This window comes from Doryrhamphus excisus, linkage group LG21 (genome assembly GCF_037039965.1).
Source record: "Doryrhamphus excisus strain RoL-2023G ecotype Guam linkage group LG21, RoL_Dexc_Guam_v1.1, whole genome shotgun sequence".
In the NCBI taxonomy this organism is placed as follows: Eukaryota; Metazoa; Chordata; class Actinopteri; order Syngnathiformes; family Syngnathidae; genus Doryrhamphus; species Doryrhamphus excisus.
The window spans coordinates 9,653,266-9,678,304 of NC_136377.1; the positions used below are offsets into that span (position 1 = coordinate 9,653,266).

General features: G+C 44.8%; 1 protein-coding gene across 3 annotated transcripts in view; it reads left to right on the forward strand.

Annotated features, from left to right (window-relative positions):
- clip2 (CAP-GLY domain containing linker protein 2) overlaps positions 1-25,039 on the forward strand; it is a 49,658-nt gene that overhangs the window by 10,190 nt on the left and 14,429 nt on the right. For 2 of the 3 annotated variants that reach the window (XR_009132169.2, XM_058088321.2), the window contains exons 3-10: positions 6,029-6,525; positions 17,262-17,386; positions 18,269-18,482; positions 20,884-21,081; positions 21,161-21,264; positions 21,412-21,472; positions 23,827-23,877; positions 24,278-24,577. Coding sequence is in view for 2 of the 3 variants with exons in the window: in XM_058088321.2 (XP_057944304.2) it covers positions 6,029-6,525; positions 17,262-17,386; positions 18,269-18,482; positions 20,884-21,081; positions 21,161-21,264; positions 21,412-21,472; positions 23,827-23,877; positions 24,278-24,577 (1,550 nt within the window). In the remaining variant the exon portion in view is untranslated. The remainder of the gene's footprint in view (positions 1-6,028; positions 6,526-17,261; positions 17,387-18,268; positions 18,483-20,883; positions 21,082-21,160; positions 21,265-21,411; positions 21,473-23,826; positions 23,878-24,277; positions 24,578-25,039) is intronic. The other variant, XM_058088322.2, reaches the window with a different exon arrangement.

Genomic DNA, 25,039 nt, shown 5'->3' on the forward strand with positions numbered 1-25,039 from the left:
GGTAGATCGCGATCGACTTAATGAGCACCCCTGTTCTAGTGCATTCATATTAGCAGTATGTTTTGCAGACAGGAATATAAACAAACATTGATTGCACTGTTGAAATTGTGACTTTAACTTTACTGTTGCTGCATACTGTATTTTTTACAGTGGTAATTCTTGTTTAATTGTTTTACTCCACCACTGAACCACTGCTATTGTAATGGTAATGGAAATGGTAATGGTTTTATTTCATTTGAACATGCATCAGATTACAATTGAGTGCATCCCATAATCAGTTCCCAGTTCCACATGTCCAAAAGGAGTAGGAAGAAGCAAAGCTTATTAAATCCTACCCCTCCATCTGGTACTTTTACAATCACTAACTGTTACATTTGTTCACTTTCCATAATTTTATATATTTATTTATTTATTTTAATTTATTGTTATTTTGTGTTTTGTTTTTTTTGTCACATGATATGACATGACATATGGTGTATGTCCATACAATGACATAATGGGTACTATAGTAACCATCAATATAGTGATATATATATATAGCAGGGATCGACCGATATGTTTTTTTTTGGGCCGATGCCGATACCGATTTTTTTCCATCACCCTTAGCTGATGGCCGATTTTGCTTGGGCCGATATTTGTCTCCACACACAAACACATCACACTGACACAATTTAGTGGTATATAAAACATTTCTCTCATCATTAAAGTTCGTGTTGTGCACGGTAAAGACCTCTGATAGCAGACATGGCAGCTCCAATTCGTTGTGTGTGTGTGTGCGTGCTCGGAGAGAGCGCACATACATTTAACCTGAGCCCGGCGTTGGCTGAATGAAAGTCCTCCAAACACCATGGGACTGAATTGCCAAGGTTGCCATTAAAGCCGTGTTGGTAACAGCTGTACATAGTATTAGCCTCCAACTACATCAGCAGCTCCCTAATTCCAACGGTAGGCACTTTTCTCATCATTAAAGTTCGTGTTATGCACGGTAAAGACCTCTGATAGCAGACATGGCAGCTCCAATTCGTTGTGTGTGTGTGTGCGTGCTCGGAGAGAGCGCACATACATTTAACCTGAGCCCGGCGTTGGCTGAATGAAAGTCCTCCAAACACCATGGGACTGAATTGCCAAGGTTGCCATTAAAGCCGTGTTGGTAACAGCTGTACATAGTATTAGCCTCCAACTACATCAGCAGCTCCCTAATTCCAACGGTAGGCACTTTTAAAGATGAAGCATTCAGCAGCATTCATGGTTCTCACACCCACAAACTAAACTATATTGTAGCGTCGCTGGGAGCACTTCCTGGTTCCCAGCATGCTTTGCGGCACCGTCGATGTAAATAGTTGGTCAGTTTGTAGTTAAAGTTGCATAGTTGTTCATTCTTGGTCTGCTCAGCTAGTGAGAGTGCTTTTATTCCTCTGTTGCTGTCACGCCCAATGTGGGTTCCTAAGTGACAGTTTGGGTTTGAGTTTACGGTCTGGGTTTTGGTTTCCGGTTGGCACGCTCTTATTTTGTGTTTGACTTCCTGTTTCGCCTCATTTGCCTCCATTGTCATCATCATCCACACATGTCCCTAATTTGTGTTGGTATTTAGTTCAGGTGTGTGCTTCTCGCCGTGTGGGATTATTATCATTTGTCCTTCTGCTACCTGAGTTGCCTTTTTCCTGCTACCGCATTTACTGCAAAAATAAATATTTTTACCTGCATTCGGTCCTGCTCTCTGCATCCTGGGGTGGCACCGCAACACAGACATGCCGAACCGTGACAGAATAATCCCACCAAAAGACGACGACCTCGCAGAGAATGCTTTCTGGACCTGGCAGCTGTTCAAAGCCATGGAAGACGAGGATATGGCGAGACCGCCATGGGAACTGGAGAACACGGTGCGCGGGCCGGACGACACGCTCGTTTCATTGGCGTGGTTGTATCCCGGACCCACCGACGACACTCCAGACCGTCCGCGACGCCGATGCAAGCCGCGGCGCCGGAAGGAGAAGCCCCGCTCGTCCTCCCCTCCACGCCGAGCCAAGGTACCCTCGCCCTCCTACTCGGCCGGTTTCAACAAACCCGACGGAGATCACGAGTTTGACGAGTGGACCCGGCAGTTTTTCAAGGCGTTGGAGCAGGCGTGTGCGAGGTACGGAGGAGCTGGAAACCATGGTATGGGGGCTGGACTGCACGCTTGTGCCGATGGCTTCACACGCAGCACACCCTCTGACGCGGCGGCGTCGCCAACGCACAGCACGTGACCAAGAGGTGTGGCCGCCCTCTTCCGCCTCGCCATGTCACGCCACGGCACAGCTGTACCCTCTCGCTGTTGCCGAGTCGCAGCCCGTCGTGCACCCACCGACGGCTCACGTGCCAAGCGGCGAGGCGTCACAGATCCCTCCAGTACCCAAGCCACGCAGCCCCTGGGGTTCCCAAGACCCGGCTCCCGTGCCAAGCTGCGTGGCCTCTCAGATTCCTCCAGTGCCCAAGCCACGCAAGCCCCTGGGGTTCCCAAGACCCGGCTCCCGTGCCAAGCTGCGTGGCGTCCCAGATTCCTTCAGTGCCCAAGCCACGCAGCCCCTGGGGTTCCCAAGACCCGGCTCCCGTGCCAAGCTGCATGGCGTCACAGATTCCTCCAGTCCCCAAGCCACGCAGCCCCAGGGGTTCCCAAGACCCGGCTCCCGTGCCAAGCTGCGTGGCGTCTCAGAGCCCTCCTGTACCCAAGCCACGCAGCCCCTGGGGTTCCCAAGACCCGGCTCCCGTGCCAAGCTGCGTGTCGTCTCAGAAGCCTCCAGTGCTCAAGCCACGCAGCCCCAGGGGTTCTCAAGACCCGGCTCCCGTGCCAAGCTGTGTGGCATCTCAGATTCCTCCAGTGCCCAAGCCGCGCAGCCCCTGGGGTTCCCAAGACCCGGCTCCCGTGCCAAGCTGCGTGGCATCCCGGATTCCGCCTGTGCCCAAGCCGCGCAGCCCCTGGGGTTCCCAAGACCCGGCACGGGAGCCGGGTCTTGCTGGTTCTGCCGGGCCTGCCGCCCCGGCCGACCCCCTGAAGGGTCCCGTCGGCGACCCACCTCTGGTCCCCCCACCACCCATCCCTCTTTGACTTCTGTTTTGGACGTCTGGGATCCATCCTTGAGGGGGGTGTACTGTCACGCCCTGTGTGGGTTCCTAAGTGACAGTGACAGTTTCAGTTTGAGTTTACGGTCTGGGTTTTGGTTTCCGGTTGGCACGCTCTTATTTTGTGTTTGACTTCCTGTTTCGCCTCATTTGCCTCCATTGTCATAATCATCCACACCTGTCCCTAATTTGTGTTGGTATTTAGTTCAGGTGTGTGCTTCTTGCCGTGTGGGATTATTATCATTTGTCCTTTTGCTACCTGAGTTGCCTTTTTCCTGCTGCCGCATTTACTGCAAAAATTAATATTTTTACCTGCATTCGGTCCTGCTCTCTGCATCTTGGGGTCGCACCGCAACATAGACATGCCGAACCGTGACAGTTGCGTTGGTATGTGATGTTTTGGGGATTTGTTGTTGCCACACCATGACTTAAAAGGGCTATGTATGGTTTAAAAAGCAAGCTTATTCTTTTACTTGGTATTCATGTTTCCTATTTTAAAGCATGTGACAATATTTCAACTACGTAAAATTAACTGTTAGAGGCTAATTAAAAACGGCTTATGATGTGGCGGCAGGGTACCACGACTGCAAGCGTTGCAGGGTACTTCGGCAACACAAAGCTGCCTGTCTGTAAATCATGCGGCGGAAAAATATATCGGCGAACCCACGCTCGTATCAGCCAATACCGATTCAAGTAAAGAACGCAAATATTGGCCCAATATATTAGTTGATCCTTAATATATAGCACATCATGACTGGTTCAAGACTCAACATCAACTGCTTGTATTGTTTCTTGAATTGGCTCATCATAAAGTGTGTGGAGTGATTTCTGATTGAGAACAAATTTTGCTTTGTTCAATATTGAAATATTTCTTGCCACCTTATGTTGTATAATTGTAATATGAGGTTTGCAGCTCACATTTTCATCTGTTGTGATCCCAGAAATGTATTTTCCTTCACCCTTTCAATGTCTACACGTCTTTTTGTTGCTATCTATTATTATCAAACCATCTTTTAATTTCACCATCTTTGTAATTGCGTAGCCGATGTGAAAGTGTACGGAAAGTTGTTTTTGAAAATTAGGAATAAGTGGTGCATAGACAAAAGACAAACAGCACTGTTGTTGAAATTACTGCCAAGTGCCAAGAAGGAATAAAGCCAAATCCTTTTTGTAGGACCATACTGAATTCCTTTTTTTCCCTTTTGCTTATTTGCATCATGTTGAATTGCATCATATCGCAAGAAATTGCACCATATCATATGATCATCGTATCGCATCATGAAGAGGGTGAATCGCATCGCATCGTATCACCAGAAAATTCCATGTATTGTTAAAGTATCGTATCGCTGGCAGTGCATGGAGATGTGTATCGAATTGTCCTCAGTGCTGAGATTCACAACCCTAATGAGTATCTGTGTCAGTCAGTGGATAGAATAGGCCGAATCCCAGCGATGATGCGAAGAAGAACAAATGCAGGTTTGGTAATATTCTTAACATGCTTTTAAAAAGGACAGAGTGAAATTGAATATCACTTTTCACCCATTTACCCTTGCAAACAAATGCGTCTTGCACAACATATGGGGGCAATTGGGGCATAAAACCCAACCAATGGGCGCCACAAAGCCTGAAGCAGGTCCTCACTCTAAGGGCACAGAGGAGATGGCACCAACCACCCATGTGCACGCATACAAACACACACACACACACGTACACTCCATACACTCCCATAAGCCCAGACTTTTACAAGCCAGCAGTGCAGTGCAGCAGACTGCATACCAATGCTTTGGAAAAATACAATGCTCTGACTTGACTCTGTGTCAAACTGGCGATGAATGGCGGGTTTAATCATCCGCACATCACAGATGCATCTCCCTGACCCACTTTTTTTCCAGGACCAATTAGAGTAATTCTGCACAATCTGCACCGTTGTGTTGTACTTAAGCTTGTGCTTTTTTGTTGCCAGCATGACACGGTCAAAAGGGGAATGAATGGTGTGATGGTGGTGGTTCTTGTGGACTGAGAATGAGGATGATCTCACAATGTATGCACTGTTTGAAACTGCTCTGTCGGGGATGGATATGGCAACATACAATGGAAGCCAAAAAAGATTGATGCATTGTTGCATGAAAACATCACACCATTATTGACTGAAAGTGGAAAGTGTTATTTGACATGACACTGATGGATATTATTTGTCATTTATCATAAACACCATTAAGCACAATCGTATAGTATCGTAGCACCGGAATACTTAATCAATTTATTTTATAATCATGATAATATAATGAGTTCAATTAATAATAATTTTAACAAACATCAGGTTGTCAATGAAATAATTGTAGGGATTGGCAGCATAGAAAATGGATGAATGTATGGAAGTTTTAAGGGGACCTATTGTGCTTTTTCCACTTTTCTGACCTATAAAATGTAAGAATGTTGCATTTTTCTGTTAAACAATGCATTTGGAAATGACCACTGAAAGAAGTTTGGGATGGCTCAAAACACTCAGTTTCAGAGGGCATCGTTAAAACTGGTTATTTGTGATGTCACAGAGGAGCGGGCTTCCTTATGGGCGTGGCAGTAGGCAAGATTCGCTTTCTGCCCTCCCCCAAAGCTCTGCTTCCCCGGCCCTTCCCCAAGCTCAGGCAGAAGTTATTGTACTTGGCGATTGCCAGCAAGAGAAAAATATATTTCTGTCAAAGGCATTTCACACTGTATTATTTTTGTGAACATGAGTGTGTAATACTATATCCGTCAAACTCCTTTAAAATCTGGATGGTCACTGGTTGACCTATGGAAGTAATTTGTCAATGCACCATCTATATAATTTTCACAAATAAAGGCCTCCTCTCAAATAGATGCCTCCCTCAAATAAACAGCGGCCGTGTCTGCAGTTGCTTTTACGCTCTACTTTCTCTTTTTTTTCCAGATGCTCTAAACAAGCCCAGTACGCCACCCAAAGCCTCCGAGGAGGGTGACGATGTTCTGGGGGACTATACTGTGGGCGAGCAGGTCTGGGTGAACAGCGTCAAACCTGGAGTCATTGCCTACCTCGGCGAAACTCAGTTCGCTCCGGGCCAGTGGGCTGGAGTCATTCTCAACGACCTAGTTGGCAAAAATGACGGTTCAGTTGGGGGCGTGCGCTACTTTGAGTGCCAAGCCCTCCAGGGCATATTCACGCGGCCCTCCAAGCTGGCCCGACAGCCAGTGGCGGAAGGGAGTGACGGCCACTCCACAGAGGCGCTCTCAGCGCACAACCTGCAAGGTGGCGGTGCCCCCTCTGGCCAGCGGGTTGTGGTGCCACTCAGAGAGAGTGTGCTCAACAGTGCGGCTAAGACTGGAAACGAGTCTGGCTCCAATATGTCTGACAGTGGTTCTGTGAAGAAAGGTGGCGATAAAGACCTTCGGGTTGGAGATCGAGTTTTGGTAAGTGTGGATTTGTGTTTTTTGGTGCATGTTTATTCCACCAGCCCGTTTAGGAAGCAAACTCAATGGTGTCTCCTGCTGGTTCCATGTGGGGAAATCCATCAATATTCATCGCTGACAACATAACATAGTTGATTTGGATCAAAGTCTACAATCAGTTACCAGTAATTGATGTGTCATATCATATTTTTCAAAATGGCAGCAATACTTTAAAGAACAACATTTCAAGACTGTGTTGTTCAGTATATTGATGACAAACTCCATGCAGGCCTCATTAAAGATGAGTCCATGCTGTGTTATTTGATTCGTGATTGATTTCCTCAGTGAACCTTCTGTCAATAGTCAACCTTTCAGGCCGTACCACCATAAACATGTAGATTGGGTTGTATAATTTGTCTCTGGAAAGCTCAATAGAATTTACTTTTTAAGGGTTTTAACATCCACCTTTGATTGACTCTGTTTGCAATTCTTGATCTGGGGGAGTCAATTCCCTGATGACTCCAGGGGGAGAGTGACATCACACCAGCTCGAGAGGCCATCCAAGTGGTCAATATTTGTAAATCACTTGCAGATTACTTTCAGCACTTAAGAGAGGAGTGACTGCTGCTGATACACTGATCATTGAATTATTTTTCAGTCTATGCCTGTGTAATCTAACCTCGCCACCATTAGAATTTGACCGTGTTTGGTCATGAAACATTTTTGGTAAACAACGCTGCACCGTCGTTGTTCTTCTGGTTGTTGTGCAGCTTTAGCTTGTGACAACCTCGGAAACACTAATTAACCTAATTCTGATCATTAGATTTTGAAGCTAAGGTTTTATCGCAATTTATCAACAAATATTGAATGTGGTTTCATCTCTACAGTAGACTTCAATGCCGGCTGCATGTTTGTGTTGCATCACACAGTACATTTTAGGATGAGATTCTGAGGGTACAATAACATTGGGCAAAAATACCACAATTTCACCGTTCAGTATTATAATTACAATTACAATAATTGAAATTACAATTTCATTTTAAAATATCTTTATTGAAAGAAGAAAAAAAACTCATGTTGAAACATTATTTTTAAACAATATATTAGAACATGATGGAAGTAGAACAGTCATTCATTCATTTTCCACCGCTTATCTTTACGAGGGTCGCGGTGGGTGCTGGAGCCTATCCCAGCTGTCTTCGAGCGAGTGTACACCCTGTGGGGTACACCCTGGACTGGTGGCCAGCCAATCACAGGGCACATATAGACAAACAACCATTCACACTCACATTCATACCTATGGACAATTTGGAGTGGCCAATTAACCTAGCATGTTTTTGGAATGTGGGAGGAAACCGGAGTACCCGGAGAAAACCCACGCATGCACGGGGAGAACATGCAAACTCCACACAGAGATGGCCGAGATGTGGGATTGGAAGTAGAACTTATTAATTTAAAATAAATTACTGAATTCTTCCTAAACAAATGGTAAATAAAATGCAGTCTTCTGTGGCTACTCCTGCAACACAAGTCACAACACTCTGAAATGGGGGCTATCGAGAGATACTCAGTTCACAAGCTGAGATGATACAGAAGATTAGGTCTGCAAGATGAGATTTTAACATTACTTGTAAGAAAAGTTACAATGGAAAAAAAATCTATGATAATATATTGCATCCTACTTTGGGCTGTCAAAGTTAACGTGTTAATGACGCGGACGTTTCCTTTTACGGACATAATTTTTTTGATGTGCAATTAATGTGTGCTCCTCCTGTTTGACCTTTGGCCCCCACCACAGTTTGATTGAAGCACAGTAACTCTGTAGTCACAAGCTGGAACAAATATTGAATAGAAATGGAGAAGGAAAAGACTATTTTGTTTGGTAAAGTTAGCTTCAAAGCCTCTTGTAGCAAGACCAAAGTTATTTGTCTCTACTGTTGCTGTGTTGGACTTATCACGGATTCCATGGCCTGCCAGAGACTGGAGCAGTGCAGGTATTGTTTTTATTGTCATATACAGTGCTACCTTGGCATAAGAGTGGCCCAACTAACCAGTGTTTTGGACTGGTGGCCAGCCAATCACAGGGCACATATAGACAAACAACCATTCACACTCACATTCATACCTATGGACAATTTGGAGTGGCCAATTAACCTAGCATGTTTTTGGAATGTGGGAGGAAACCGGAGTACCCGGAGAAAACCCACGCATGCACGGGGAGAACATGCAAACTCCACACAGAGATGGCCGAGGGTGGAATTGAACTCGGGTCTCCTCGCTGTGAGGTCTGCGCGCTAACCACTCGATCGCCGTGCAGCCTCAAAAGAAACCAAAGAAAAATAGTTGAAAAAAAACACACACAAAAGCATCCTACACACTACGGGACGCAACAAAGTGATTAAAAAAAAAAAGTCATATTGGATACTTCCTCGTGGCACACTCCTGTGCCGTGACGCAGTGGTTGAAAATCACTGCATTAGAGCAATGGGGTTGATCCTATTTATTTATTTCAAACATTAAGTGTGTATTTACAACTGTGATAATCATATAAGATGGATATTTACAACGTAGACGAGAAGGTGACACAATGAAACAATACATGGGACGGGTAAAAGGAGGACGGGAGGGTTGTGCAGTGTCACAAGATTTGTCACAGATTGTTGCTGGAGAAGTGGAATGTATACGAACAGGAATCAGGTCGAATGTGAAAAAGAAAAAAAACAAGAGAGGGGAAAAAAGTGATAATACCATAATAGTACAGAGTAAGGATCGACCGATACATCGGCGTTCTTTACTTGAATCGGTATTGGCCAATACGTGCGTGGGTTCGCCGATGTGTTTTTTCGCAGCATGATTTACAGACAGGCATCCGTTGGGCAGCTTTGTGTTGCCGGAGGACCCTACAACACACGCAGTCGCGGTACCCCTCCACCACTGGTGAATCATAACAAGCGTACATTTTAATAACGTCTAATTAGCCTCTAACAGTAAACTTAGTTGAAATATTGCCACCTGCTTTGAAATAGGAAACATGAATGCCAAGTGCATGCAATATACGTGCTTGAAAATATTGTGAAGCTCAGGGTTTTTTTTAAAGCAGCCTTTATTTCAGAAGTGAAAGAATGAGCTTGCTTTCGACACCATACATAGCCCATCACATTTCACTGGGTGACCGCTAGGCATAACAGTTTAAGTCATGGTGTGACAACAAGAAATCCCCAAAACATCACATACCAATGCAACAGACGAATAAAAGCACTCTCACTAGTTGAGCAGACCAAGAATGAACAACTATGCAACTTTAACTACAAACTGACCAACTATTTACATCGATGGTGCCGCAAAGCACGCTGGGAACCAGGAAGTGCTCCCAGCGGCTACAAAAAACAATATCGGTCGATCCCTAGTACAGAGGCCCATAATTGTGCTATATTGGTGAGAGAAAGAGAGGGGAACAAAATACATGTATAAATATAATAAGAATGGGTAAATTGGGTTCTATTAAGTTAAACAAAAATGCTAAATAAAGAATGCTTATTAACTATTAATCATAAAATAAATGTAAAATTTGTGTCTGTTTGCTGACTGGTTGACTGAGAGGCAGAGATTGTTTGCTATTCAGCTCCTGGAGAGCCATGCCCACTAAAGGCTGAGCCCGAGCACCCCCAGCACACACACACTCCCCCACCCCACAGCCAAAACCCAGGCAAGGCGCCGCACATCACCCCTCCACCCCAATTCTAGTTCTCATTTTGTCCCCTTTCCCCTGTTTCTTCCTGCATTCGTGTTGTGCATTAAAATAACCAATGCACTTATCCTATGCTTTCATGTGTGTGTTTTTTTTTTCCTTCTCCCGTTTGTGTGCCAGTGCATAAAAAAAAGTGGCTGGGCGACATAGGGGGCCACCTTCGTCAGCTCAGCGTGGGGAATGCCGTCGGGATACCCGAGCCAAAGTAGGCCAGATATACCACATGAAAACTTGAGGGGAAAAAAGAAAGAAAAAAACAAAACAAAAAATATATATAATAATGATAAGCGCGCTTTCTCTTGTCGTATAGATGGTTTAGTCAGTTATTGAATTGCTGATAAGTGCAAATAAATAAATGGGGTCCATATTTCAATGAAGACTGCTTCTGTTTGTAAGCTATGTTTTTTCTGTTGATATATGATTTTTTTATTAGATTGATCCAGTGGGTGATATTAAATGCTTTTTGGTTTTTCCACTTTTGAAAAATGACTTTCTTGGCGATAGTTACAGAAATTGAGAGAGATTGATCCTATTCATGATGTTCATTCATTTTCTACCGCTTATCCTCACGAGGGTCGTGGGGGGGTGCTGGAGCTGTGAGGCCTGCGTGCTAACCACTCTACCGCCGTGCCGCCCTTATTTATGCTGTATTATATAAAACTATGGCAGGAACAACATCAAATGAAAAGCACTAAATGAATACAGATCCACCATCCCGTTTGGTGGACTTTGTTTTTCAGAGAGGTTGTGAAATACAATGATGCACATTAGCACTCAAAGTCATCACATCTTACCTTTATGCATTCCCACAGAGGCATTTGGAAGCAAATATGAGGTCAAAGAAAAAGGGGGAAAATACATCCATACATCCCTATGTGCATCAGATAATGGTAGGTGGTGCGTTCAATGATCATCAAAGAAGTAAGACAAATCACAGCCAGCATTAAACATTAAAAAACTGGAATTTCTAATTAATAGTTACAGTATTGTAATAAAATAGTCCATCCATCCATTTGCCTCCGCTTATCCGGGTCCAGGTTGTGGGGGCAGCAGTCTCAGTAGGGAAGCCCAGACCTCATAGATTGACCGGTAAATTGGGAAATTTGCCGTCCGGCTCAGCTCTCTTTTCACCACGACGGTCCGGTACAGCGACCACATTACTGCAGAGGCTGCAGCGATCCGTCTGTCGACCTCACACTCCCACCTTCCCTCACTCGTGAACAAGATCCCAAGATACTTAAACTCTTCCACCTGGGGCAGGACCTCATTCCCAACCCAGGTGGAGCACTCCACCGTTTTCCAACTGAGAACCATGGCCTCTGATTTGGAGGTACTAAGTCTCATCCCAGACGCTTCACACTCAGATGCAAAACATGGTATTAGTTATGGCCAAACTGTGGTTCGCACAGAAGTCCAGTAACATCTCACCGCACGGGTTCAGATCAGGGAGGTCATTCCTCCCAATCACACCCCTCCAGGTCACACTTGCCCACATGGCCGTTGAAGTCTTCTAGTAGAACGACGGAGTCACCAGCTGGAGACCACCCCCCGATGGACTCTAAGAAGGTGGGGTACTCTGAGCTGCTGGTTGGCGCGTACGCACAAACAACAGTCAGGACCCTTTCCCCAGCCCGAAGGCGTAGGGAAATGACCCTCTCGTTCACCGGGGCTGACTCCAACACAGAGGCACCAAGCCGGGGGGCTATTAATAAGCCCACACCAGCTCGCCACCTCTCCCCTGCAGCAACTCCAGAGTAGAACAAGGTCCAGTCCCTCTCAGGCCCCTTGTGCCTGGCTCCAGGGTGAGGCCACCCACATCTATCCCACATCTGGGCGAGGTGCAGTTTCTCCTCTTTGTTGTCATCATAAGGGTCTTCTGAATCACTCCTCGTCTGTCCCGTCACCTCGGACCTGTTTGCCTTGGGAGACCCTACCAGGGGCATATAGCCCCAGACAACATAGCTCCTCGGATCACTCGGGCACTCAAACCCCTCCACCATGATAAGGTGGTGATTGATGGAGTAAATAATATTTACTGGAATATAATGATTCATTTGTGTTTTAAAAGAGAAATGAAATGACATTGAGTTTACCATTTTGATGAAATGTTTTATGACTATTTTCCTGGTTTTCCTGTTTTAGGTATTTTCATCTGTACATTTCATGAAGGAAAGGTGCTTTGAGGGAAATCTTTAATAATAATTGTTTCTGAATGTTCCTAAATAGGCTTTTTACTCACAGACATTTAGAATTTAAAATCAGTATCATAAGTAAACAAATCTTATTTTGAGTTGACCCAAATAAACAAAACCTGTTTGTGTCAGTGTTAGAGGTCTCAGTCGCTCACATTTTGTATTTTCTGAACGTTTGTGGATGAGTTTAAGAGTAAGAGCTAATATACTAATACAAAAATATGCTTGCTGACAAATAATGGCCCATAGTTTCCAAAATTGATATCCTTTTACATAACATTTTATGTAATTAGGGCTCGAGCACTGACCAGTGCGAAAGCCCTATTGTAATCGTTCCGTTTTTTATTCTGACGAAAGGACGGACATTTTGAGGGCCTTAACATGCCCGAAAACTCACCAAATTTTGCAAGCGCGTCAGGTCTGGTGAAAATTTCGATCTGGTGGGGGTCCCGAAAACAATGTTCCAAAATTGACTCTCTAGCGCCACCTTTAATTTTTGAAAAAATTGGCCCCCGCCACCAGTTTCACCTATCGTCACGAAACTTGGTGGAGACGTCTATCGTGACAGGACGGACCAAAAAGTCTCAAGAACCCATATTGGAAAACGAACAGGAAGTCGGCCATTTTGGATGGCGGCGGCCTTTTTCGTGCCAGAAGTTGGGGTCGTATCTCGACGAACTCCTCCTAGGGGGTTTGACCAAATGAATCCGTTGTTGCATCAACGGACACTAGACGGATGGCCGACGTTAAATTGCGAAGGATTTTGGGATATTCCATACGATGTGGGCGTGGCACGCCCCCAAATTTTGCCCATTTTCATATGTCCGGGCCTTGCACGCTGAGCGTAACTGTAGACGTGAATAACTTGGCTCCACGTGGTCAGATCTTCATCATACTTGGTACATGTGATCATGGCCCCGCCCCGAAGGTCCCCGTAGGTCACTTCCTGATTTCGTCGCAGCGCCACCTTTTGGCGACAGGCTAAAGGCGTGTCATCTACATGAGGCCTTTTCTGCCAGGAGATTCATCAGATGAACATCAGGGTCACAAGGTCACTGCCTGACAGCCTGGTGAAGCCTGTTGATGGACCATGATGCAGGAAAAGCACACGTGGTGGGCGTGGCCTGGCGGCGAATGCTCAGGCCTCGCCATTTACATAGAAAAGGTCATCATTCGCCCGCAAAAGGTCGCATGGGCTTGAAAGCTCATAGGGGGGGTCAGAATCCAGGCCTGAGCGGCCTGGTGTGGCCCCCATATGAAACCAAGCCAAATTGACTCACTAGCGCCACCTAGAAGTTTTAAAATAATTATCCCTCGCCTCCCGTTGCACGTATCGGCATGATTTTCGGAGGAGACATCACTCGTGACAGGACGCACAAAAAAGTCTCAATAACCCATGTTCTAAAACCAACAGGAAGTCGGCCATTTTAGGTGGCAGCGGCCATTTGGGGGCGGATGTATGGGTCGTATCTTGACGAACTCCTCCTAGGGGGTTTGACCGAATGAGTCCGTTGTTGCATCAACGGACACTAGACGGATGGCCCACGTTAAATTGCGAAGGATTTTGGGCCGCTCCATAGGATGTGGGCGTGGCACGCCACCAAACTTTGACCATTTCATATCTGGCCCTGCCTGGTGTCTGGCCTTGCCTTGAAGCAATGTACATCAAAGTCAATACACAGTTTGACTGACAGACTGATGATGTCAGTTGATGGACTATGATGTGTGTAAAGCACATGTGGAGGGCGTGGCCACGGCGAATGGTCAGCCTTCGCCATTGACCATCAAAAGGTCATCATTTGCCTGCAGAAGGTCACAGGCTGCTGAAATCTTAAACGTGAGGCCTTAATCCAGGCCTGAGCGCCCTGGTGGTGCTCCCATGTGACACCAATCTAAATTGACACACTAGCGCCACCTAGAAGTTTCAATTCATTATCCCTCGCCACCCGTTACACGTATCACTATGATTTTCGGTGGAGACGTCTATCATGACAGGACGCACCTAATGCTCCAGAAGCCATGTTCAAAACACAGCGCCACCAACTGGTGGAAATGTATATCTGCCGTAACTTCCTGATTCATGGTCAGATTGTCTTGAAATTTTTTTTGGTGTGTTGGGTCAATCTCTGGTCTGTTATACTGTGTGTACATAGACTCTATAGCGCCACCAACTGGTGGAAATGTATATAGCCGTAACTTCCTTCCACATGGTCGGATCAAGCCCAAATTTTTTCTGGTGGTTTGGGGTACCCTCTGGTCTATGACTGTGTGTGTACATAGACTGTATAGCGCCACCAACTGGTGGAAATGTATATAGCCGTAACTTCCTTCCACATGGTCGGATCAGGCCCAAATTTTTTCTGGTGGTCTGGGGTACCCTCTGGTCTATGACTGTGTGTGTACATACACTGTATAGCGCCACCAACTGGTGGAAATGTATATAGCCGTAACTTCCATCCACATGGTCGGATCAAGCCCAAATTTTTTCTGGTGGTTTGGGGTACCCTCTGGTCTATGACTGTGTGTGTACATAGACTGTATAGCGCCACCAACTGGTGGAAATGTATATAGCCGTAACTTCCTTCCACATGGTCGGATCAGGCCCAATTTTTTTCTGGTGGTCTGGGGTACCCTCTGGTCTATGACTGTGTGTGTACATACGCTATAGCGCCACCAACTGGTGGAAATGTATATCTGCCGTAACTTCCTTACGCACGGTCGGATCGGCCCCTAATTTTTTCTGTTGGTTCGGGGTACCCTCCGGTCCGTTACCGTGTGGGCCAACCACTCTATAGCGCCACCCACAGGCGGAAACGTATATCCGCCGCAAGGACCTACCGCGTGGTCCGATCGTCGTGAATTTTTTTATGGCGGTTCGCGGTGTCGGACGGGACGTGACCGCGCACCCGCCTCGCCGCCGCTGTCGCCCCCTCCTGGCGGAAAATTGCAAGTGCCGTGACTCCCTTACCGCTTATCCGCTCGCCGCGGTTTTTCGTACGGCGCGTCCGCGCGCCCGTCCGGTCGCGCGCGCGACCCCGACCCGCGCGTACCCCCGACCCGCGCGTACCCCCGAGCGCGTCGGGGTGCTCGAGCCCGCTCATCACTGCTTGCAGTTTTAATTATCATTGTAATTGCACATCGACTTGTTTACCACAAAGAGATTTCCCCTATTTCTGAAGATAAAAACGTATTTCTGTCTTTGATTAAATGTGATTAATTGTGAGTATGAATATGAACTATGACTATGAATAAAACTAAAACTATGAATAAAAATGTGATTATTCACGATCCAGTATTTTAATTGATTGATGCCCTAATTTTAATGATTCTATTACATTGAGTGTGCAATTTTGTTTTTCGTCATGTGATGTAGCAACTGAGCCATTGTTAAGTGGTTATTTATGCAATTGGAAACTAGGTTGCACGAACATGCTGTGCTCGAACTGTCAATCTATAATCTATAATTATGGGCATGCACTGCAATGCAGGCCCCCACTGACAGCTGCCAAGCTGGAGCAGGAGTCTGGTTTGCATTGCCAGCAGTAAGTCGAGCCTGTTTCTGGTAAATGTTGGCCTCTGTCAAAGCTACTCTTTGTCACAGATTCTGTTCATAATTTTCATGGACAGAATTTCTAGGCACTGCCGAGACGTGGAGAGGGTCCAGTTTGATCTTGCGCATCTTGCTGGTTCTCAGTCGTAAAAAGGAGGATTGCCCCTTCCAGGTTAGGAGTGAGGTCTTGTACCAGGTACCTTGGGGTCTTGTTGACGAGTGAGGGACGTTGGGGCATGAGTTGTGTGTTTGCAGTAATGTAGTTGCTGTAGCGAACCATCATGGTGAAGAAAGAGCTGAGACAGATCTAATTCTTTTGTGACTGAAAGAATGAGATACAAGCTGGTGTGAGTTTCCTCCCGACGGTGGCTGGACTCACCCTAATTGAAAGGGTGAGGGGCCAGTGGAGGTGGCTCGGGCATCTAACCAGAATGCCTCCGGGACGCCTCCCCGGTGATGTGTTCTGGGCATGCCCAGCCGGGAGAAGTCCCACGGGAAGACATAGGACATGATGGAGTGATTATTCCCTTCAGCAACAGCTGGCCCTGGGAACACGTTAGGCTTCTCCCGGTGTAACTGGAAAAGGTGGCCAGGGACAGGGACGTCTAAACTGCTTCCCCCATGACCAGGGCCCCGGAAGAAAATGGAATGGTGGTTAGATGGATTTATTACACAGCATGACCAACAATATTGTTTGGCTTTCATAATAAATCTGTGAGTCAGATCCCTAATCAGAAAAAAAATGTGAGCGCAAAATACCTTAAGAGTAGAACTACAATCATTTGACATGGTTATAGATCAGTTTGTGGTGTGATTTAGAATATCTGACTTTTTAAAAATAAACTCTCTTAGGGCCCTATAAAATCCGTTTACAAAACATGATCTGAGTTGTCCGAAATTTCCTTTGTGTGAGACACTGCAGTCTGGACTGAGTTAATCAGAAAGCAACTGGATTCATGTGGATGAATTCAAACCAGATTAGTTTAGTCCCAGTTTCATTTATTCCCTAAACATGAAACTGGGTCCTAAAGTTTAAATGTAAAACTTTGTTTTTCGGAATCCATGACAGCATTGTAAGGGTATCATGAAATATCGTGATGGAAATTGGAGTTTTTACACTTAAGAGAGCAGGCTGTAACCACTAACTTTTCCATTAAATCAGAAACCCACTCGACCATGAAATAGACGGAATGATGTCACTACAGTTATTTGGAAGTTGGTTGGAAGCGCTATTGTGATCCAAGTAAAATCTGTACTTTGACCACAGGTGGGAGGCTCCAAGATGGGGGTCATTCGTTACATGGGGGAGACGGACTTTGCCAAAGGGGAATGGTGTGGTGTGGAGCTGGATGAGCCCTTGGGGAAGAATGATGGTGCTGTGGCTGGTACAAGGTACGTACAAACTTCAGCAGCAGGTTAGACCTGCAAATACATGGATTCCTGGGACCGTGTTGCCTTCAGGGTCCAAAATCCAACACTGATGCTGGAATTTAGTTTTATTGGAAGCCCTACTGGGAGCAGTTTTTTTGTTGGCTACTCTACCCATGTCTGAGTGGAAAATTCATGTATTCACACAAATGTGTTTCTTGTGCCTTTATTTATGGAAAGATTAAATTTATTTTTAGCCAAAGGCACTATTTTGTGCTCTATAGCTCATGTAATGTGGATTAGTGCCACTGTGTGGGATGAATAGAGTTCTTAACTTAACTTATAGGAAGATCAAATACATTGATTTTTGGTGCCTATTTCGTCCCGAAAAACATTAACAAAATTGTAATTTTTTGTCACTCTGTGTGACAATAACCTGCAAAGTTTGTTAAATAAAAAAGTTAGTTTGTCCAGTAATTTTTTCATTGTGGTTTTCTCACATTCAAATTTTGTCTCTGGGACCCAGCCTTGTCCATCGTCTCATCTCGTCTCATCTGGCACGTCAGACTTTTACAACTAAAGTGTCAATCAAAACTTTTCCAGAACTTTTGTATGTACAACTAAAAGCCAAAAACGGTACGAAATGTTTGTCAATTAATAAAAGCATAAAATAAGCAATTCTTAATAAGCAACCTGTATTAACATAAAAAACTCCAAACGAGTCATTGCCTCACTGCGACTAATATGGCCACTTAGGGGAGCTTTTAGTGGAGCTGTAGAATATGGATACATTTACCATTACACTGGACACTACTGTTAGCATATCATTCCAAAATTACTTTTGCTTTATAGCGGACCTTTTTGCTTAATAGCGGACCTTTTAACTTTTAAGTACACCTCCCACAGATATTTCCAGTGTCTTCCCAAGTTCGGCCTGTTCGCGCCAATCCACAAGGTGATCCGTATTGGCTTCCCGTCCACCAGCCCGGCCAAGGCCAAGAAGAGCAAAAGAATGGCCATGGGGGTGTCGTCTCTGGCCCACAGCCCCAGCAGCTCATCCATCAGCTCTGTCAGCTCGGTGGCCTCATCTGTGGGCGGACGGCCGAGCAGGACTGGACTGGTAAGATGGAGGTCAATGTTGTCCAGATGAAAAACACTCCTTGGCAGTGAGCGAGCTCTACTGTATGTGTTTGCAAGGCATTGACAAAGTATTGCAGCAAACTCTCACGGCAGGACTCTTCATTGATTTTTATCCACTATATTGTTCATAGACACTCCCCTTTACTTTGCTGAATTGTTGTCAGTGTGACATGGGAGTTATCAGAGTGATCACACAAGCACAAAGTCCTTCCCTCTTCCATGTTAAAGATGGTAGCACAAGCAGAATTGATCAAAGTAGAAGTTCCGGCTAGATATACAGTGCATCCGGAAAGTATTCACAGCGCTTCACTTTTTCTACATTTTGTCATGTTACAGCCTCATTCCAAACTGAATTCAATTAATCTCTTACCTCAAAATTCTACACAAAATACTCCATTATGACAATGTGAAAAAAAAAAATTTTGACATGTTTTGAATTTATTAAAAATAGAAAACAAAAAAATCACATTTACATAAGTATTCACAGCCTTTGCCATGAAGCTCAAAATTGAGCTCAGGTGCATCTTTTTTCCACTGATCATCCTTGAGATCTTTCTACAGCTTAATTGGAGTCCACCTGCAGTAAATTCAGTTGATTGGACATGATTTGGAAATATAATAACTGTCTATATAAGGTCCCACAGTTGACTGTGCATGTCAGAGCACAAACACCAAGCATGAAGTCAAAAGAACTGTCTGTAGACCTGCGAGACAGGATTGTCTTGAGGCACAAATCTGGGGAAGGATACAGAAAAATGTCTGCTGCTTTGAAGGTCCCAATGAGCACAGTGGCCTCCATTATTCGTAAATGGAAGACGTTTGGAACCACCAGGACTCTTCCTAGAGCTGGCCGGCCTTCTAAACTGAGCCATCGGGGAAGAAGGGCCTTAGTCAGGGAGGTGACCAAGGCCCCGATGGCCACTCTGTCAGAGCTCCAGCGTTCCTCTGTGGAGAGAGGAGAGCCTTCCAGAAGGACAACCATCTCTGCAGCAATCCACCAATCAGGCCTGTATGGTAGAGTGGCCAGACGAAAGCCACTCCTTAGTAAAAGGAACATGGCAGCCCGTCTGGAATTTGCCAAAAAGCACCTGAATGACTCTCAGACCATGAGAAACAAAATTCTCTGGTCTGATGAGACAAAGATTGAACTCTTTGGTGTGAATGCCAGACGCCATGTTTGGAGGAAACCAGGCACTGCTCATCACCAGGCCAATACCATCCCTACAGTGAAGCATGGTGGTGGCAGCATCATGCTGTGGGGATGTTTTTCAGCAGCAGGAACTGGCAGACTAGTCAGGATAGAAGGAAAATGAATGCAGCAATATATAGAGATATCCTGGATGAAAACCTGCTCCAGAGCGCTCTTGACCTCAGTAGACTGGTTATGTACCTTGACCATATAGACAGTAGACATTAGCACACAGCCAAGATCTCAAAAGATTGGCTTCAGAACCACTCCGTGAATGTCCTGGAGTGACCCAGCCAGAGTCCAGACTTGAATCCGATCGAACATCTCTGGAGAGATCTGAAAATGGCTGTGCACAGACGTCTCCCATCCAACCTGATGGAGCTTGAGACTTATTGCAAAGAAGAATGGGCAAAACTGCCTAAAGATAGGTGTGCTAAACTTGTGGGATCATATTCAAAAAGACTTGAGGCTGTAATTGCTGCCAAAGGTGGATCAACAAAGTATTAAGCAAAAGCTGTGAATACTTATGTAGATGTGATTTTTTTGTTTTCTATTTTTAATAAATTCAAAACATGTCAAAAAAATATTTTTTCACATTGTCATAATGGAGTATTTTGTGTAGAATTTTGAGGTAAGAGATTAATTTAATACAGTTTGGAATGAGGCTGTAACATGACAAAATGTAGAAAAAGTGAAGCGCTGTGAATACTTTCCGGATGCACTGTAGTTGGACTCACCTCAACACCCAGCAAGGGTTCTAGAACCAGTGCTCTCGAGAGGGATAGACTTTATTCCACTGGCGTTGCCGTCAGTGAGAGGTGACTTACAGGGGTGGCAGTTCTTGCATCCCGACTCTTGGCCTGTATGTTGGACTTTAACCCGAGGGTAGGGTAGTTTCCCCTCAGTCTTTGGGGGGTGACGGGTTCTGACTTGATGAACATACCCACTAGGTTCCCATACCTGGTGGGAGTGCTTCCTGAAGGGATTCCCTTTTTAAGTTATTTCTTTAATTCAAAATCATTTCACCAAAACGTGGAACAGCTTCACAGTAATGCAAAAATGTCCTGTGTTGTTCTGTTAAAAATCTTAGCCATCTCTGCTTGTGGTGCAAGAAAATTATGTATGAAGCATGTGTTCAATGCTCAATTTATTTCTGACACTCCAATTTTATGACACTAATTTGTCATTGCAGTTGACAGAGACTTCGTCCCGCTATGCCAGGAAGATCTCAGGCACCACCGCCCTGCAGGAGGCTCTGAAGGAGAAGCAGCAGCACATCGAGCAGCTGCTGGCTGAGCGAGACCTGGAGCGAGCGGAGATGGCCAAGGCCACTAGTCACATCTGCGAGGTGGAAAAGGAGATGAGCACCCTCAAGTCGCAGCACATGCAGGTAGGACAGACACGATAGGTCCTTTTCAGGCAAAAATAATGTTCCAACAGACACATACCTGGACAAATATCCTCCACAGTATGTCACTGAGAACGAGAGCAACCTCCAGCAAATCAAAGCCGTGTTGGCCAGCGCGCAAACTGCAAAAGTGGAACTTGCCAATCAGCTGGAAGAGGAGAAAAGGTTTGCAAATTAATTTGATCCTGTTAGAATTCATTGGACTTTGTGTGCAGAACACATGTTGTTAGTTTAGTTTGTCAATTTCCTCACATAATTTTCAATGCACTGTTAATTAGACTAAAATTTGATGTTTTTTTATCCGTTTTTCAGGAAAGTGGAGGACCTTCAGTTCAGGGTGGAGGAGGAATCCATCACCAAAGGAGACCTGGAGGTAATTATCCACAATATTAATACCTAAAAATAGCAGAGATAATGGTACCTGAAGTCTCATACAGTCAATATTTAATCTCAGAAGGATTGTTGTATGTTCTTCAAGCTGGGGTACGGTATTTACAGTGGTGTGAGAAGCGATTGGCTATTCTTTAATCGTTGGGATTGGTTGATTTTTTTTATATCAACCAAATATGTAATTTTGTTTGACAATAAGTTTGTCACACTTATGATCAAATCAGGAAGAGTGCAAAGACTTTTACACCACTGTATTAAAAAACCCTTAAAAGGGAACTGCGCTTTAAAAAAAAAATCCCTTCATTCCAATCCTTATGTGAAACATGAACACATATTTATTTCCCTTTTCTCTGTATTATAACAGCAGAAAACAGGTTATGAGCTAGCTAACAACGCACATCATTGGCACACACCTATTTTGACTACAAAGCCCTCTAAAAAAACCCTCTAACATTTTATCGTTTGACATGCTGTGATCATGCAAGAACAAGTACATTGATGATAGATAACATTGTAATACTTACAGTATCTTGCCAAATGTTGATGATTTAAAACATTACCGGAACATCTTTCCAAGGCACATTGATTTTAGAGACCCATTGATCAGAACTAATGCTACTTCCCTCAACAAGGTAAGATGCCTCCTTCCCACAGGCACAGAATAATGTTGCTGTGTGGTGCTGTGACCAACTTATCGGCTTATTGCCACACCCCTCAAAAATACACGTGTGAGGCATGATTTATAACCTAGCATTAACTTTTCAAAACTAACAAGCTAAGGATCGACCGATACATCGGCCGGGCGATATATTGGACCAATATTTGCGTACTTTACTTGAATCGGTATCGGCCGATACGTGCGTGGGTTCGCCGATGTATTTTTCTGCCGCATGATTATCAGACAGGCATCCGCCGGGCAGCTTTGTGTTGCCGGAGGACCCTGCAACACACGCAGTCGCGGTACCCCTCCCACACTGCAAGAGAGGTGAATCCCAACAAGGGTATGTTTTCAACTTTGAATTATCCTCTAACAGTTAAACTTAGTTGAAATATTGCCACCTGCTTTGAAATAGGAAACATGAACGCCAAGTGCATGCAATATACGTGCTTGAAAATATAGTTTAGTTTGTGGGTGTGAAAAGCAGGAATGCTGCTGAATGCTTCATCTTTAAAAGTGCCTACCGTTGGAATTAGGGAGCTGTTGATGTAGTTGGAGGCTAATATGTACAGCTGTTACCAACACCGCTTTAATGGCAACCTTGGCAATTCAGTCCCATGGTGTTTGGAAGACTTTCATTCAGCAAACATCGGCTAAGGGTGATGGCAAAAAATCGGTACCGGCATCGGCTCGGTACTAACAACACCGTAGCAGGCACCATTAGGTAGCATTACTGGGGAGTAGCTTGAGGCATTGTGAGTGACACTTAGATATAACTCACAACGAGTTGTGTTATTTTGCCAGAAATATAGTATTTTGTGTTAGCTGCTACAATAACAATATCACTGTAGCTCGGTTAATGTACAGGTCAGTAATGGAAATGGAAACACTGTTAGCATTTTTTTGTTCGGGTTTAAGCATCAAAATAGCTGTGTCCCAATGACATGCATTGTTAGCTAGCTCATATGAACTTGTTTCCCCACATAATGCACAGAAAAAGGAAAGAAATATGTGTTCATGTTTCAAATAAGGATTGTGAATGATGTACAAAATTAAATAAAAATGTGTGTTTCCCCTTTAAGATCATCTGCTTCCACTTGAATAGTTAATAGTGAATAGAACAAGGCAAAATCTGAGGGGCTAGCCCGACAAAAAGAATCAACATAAATCAATAAGTCATGGCCACTGTTCTGTTTTCTCAGCAGTGTTTCTCAAATAGTGTTTCTTCTACAAGGTTAAAATTTGAAATAACATTTTTAGTTGGCTGCTCATCAACCATTGGACATATGGAGGAGGCTTGGTTCAAACACCAACGTTTCGGTTGTATTTATTTTCTGTACACTGCTGTCCACCGGAAGATTTGCACATGTATGAAAGTCATTGTAGTCAAGATGTACAATAAAACTGCAGCAGCAGCTCAGAATATGAAATATAATATGAACACAGAAGAATGAAAATAAAAATACGCACAAAAAAATCTGTTATGTTTCTGGCCAAAGTCAATGTGCAAGCAATAGCTGTTTTTGCTCATGCAACAACTTTTCGACTGTCTTTTAAATTATGCGCATTATTATTTTGGGGCAGGCTTTTGTCATCTCAGCACCATCTGCTGGATCTACCTTGCTGGTTAATTAAAAACACCTTTAAGGTTCAGTATGTAAGTGTGCTTCTGCCAACAGGGAAGATGCAGGCATGATGCAGAATCCATGAGCTTGGGTCGGAGAACCAAGGTGACCCAAACAAAATAAGCAGCAAGTTTGGGCTTGCTGAGTTGACTTGATTTCTTGAGTTTTAATGGAACTCAGATGCACACAGACTGCCCACATCCTCAATAAATCAAGCGAGCACTTAAAAAGGTTTGGTGGTGCAATGGGTCCTCCTTCTTGTTTGCTTTCATTGCAATAATTGCTTGGCTGCTTCTAGATGATCTAAGAATGGCTGTGCTTGCATCTGGTCTTCCATTTCTTCACACATTCACTGATATGCACAAATATTTAGCAACTGATTTCTAAGCTGCATTTACCAGAATCTTATTGAATATCTCATATTATTTCTAATACATGTCTTTCGCAGTCACATAATATGATTTTGTGCTCCTGTCGTAACGTTGGAATATTCGATTCTTGTCAGCAAACCACGGTGGAGGAGCAGAGTCGCATCATGGAGCTGGAGCAGGAGCTCAGCCACACCAGAGCAGAGATTAAGACCCTCCAGGTTCAGCTGCGACCCCAGCCGGAGGCAGCCCTCACACGCCTCCAGCTTGACGGAGAGAACGGCGAGCTTAAAGAGAAGACGGCGCTAGCGGCGAGCCAGCAGCAGATCGACGGGCTCAAGGCAGTGGTAGAGAAACAAAACCAGGAGATTGGCGAGCTGAGACTGAAAGTGCAGCAAGCCACCAAGGAAAACATGGACATGATGGACACCTGGAAGGTAATCTTACACCATGTGATCCATGCGGAAGCTGGGAAGTCTGAGTCGACTTACATAGATAGCTTAAATATTTTATTGTGATAATACAGGTACAGTAGGGATTTTCAGGATCGGTTCCGATCAGCGGTGTTTTGGAAGATTGGGTAGTATGCCGTATCACGTTCAACGTATCACGTTTGTAACTCACACCAACCACACACCAACATGGTATTGCATAATGCGCTTCAAAGCTGGTTGTCAAAGTGGCAAGTCAAATCTGACGCCAAATCGGACATCCCGAATGTACTGCATACATGTACAGCTGCCCGCAATTTGTACATGTTAAAGGCCTTGTGCTTTATTAATTCATTCATTTTCTACCGCTTATCCTCACGAGGGTCGCGGGGGTGCTGGAGCCTATGCCAGCTGTCTGCGGGTGAGAGGCGGGGTACACCAGCCAATCACAGGGCACATATGGGCCAT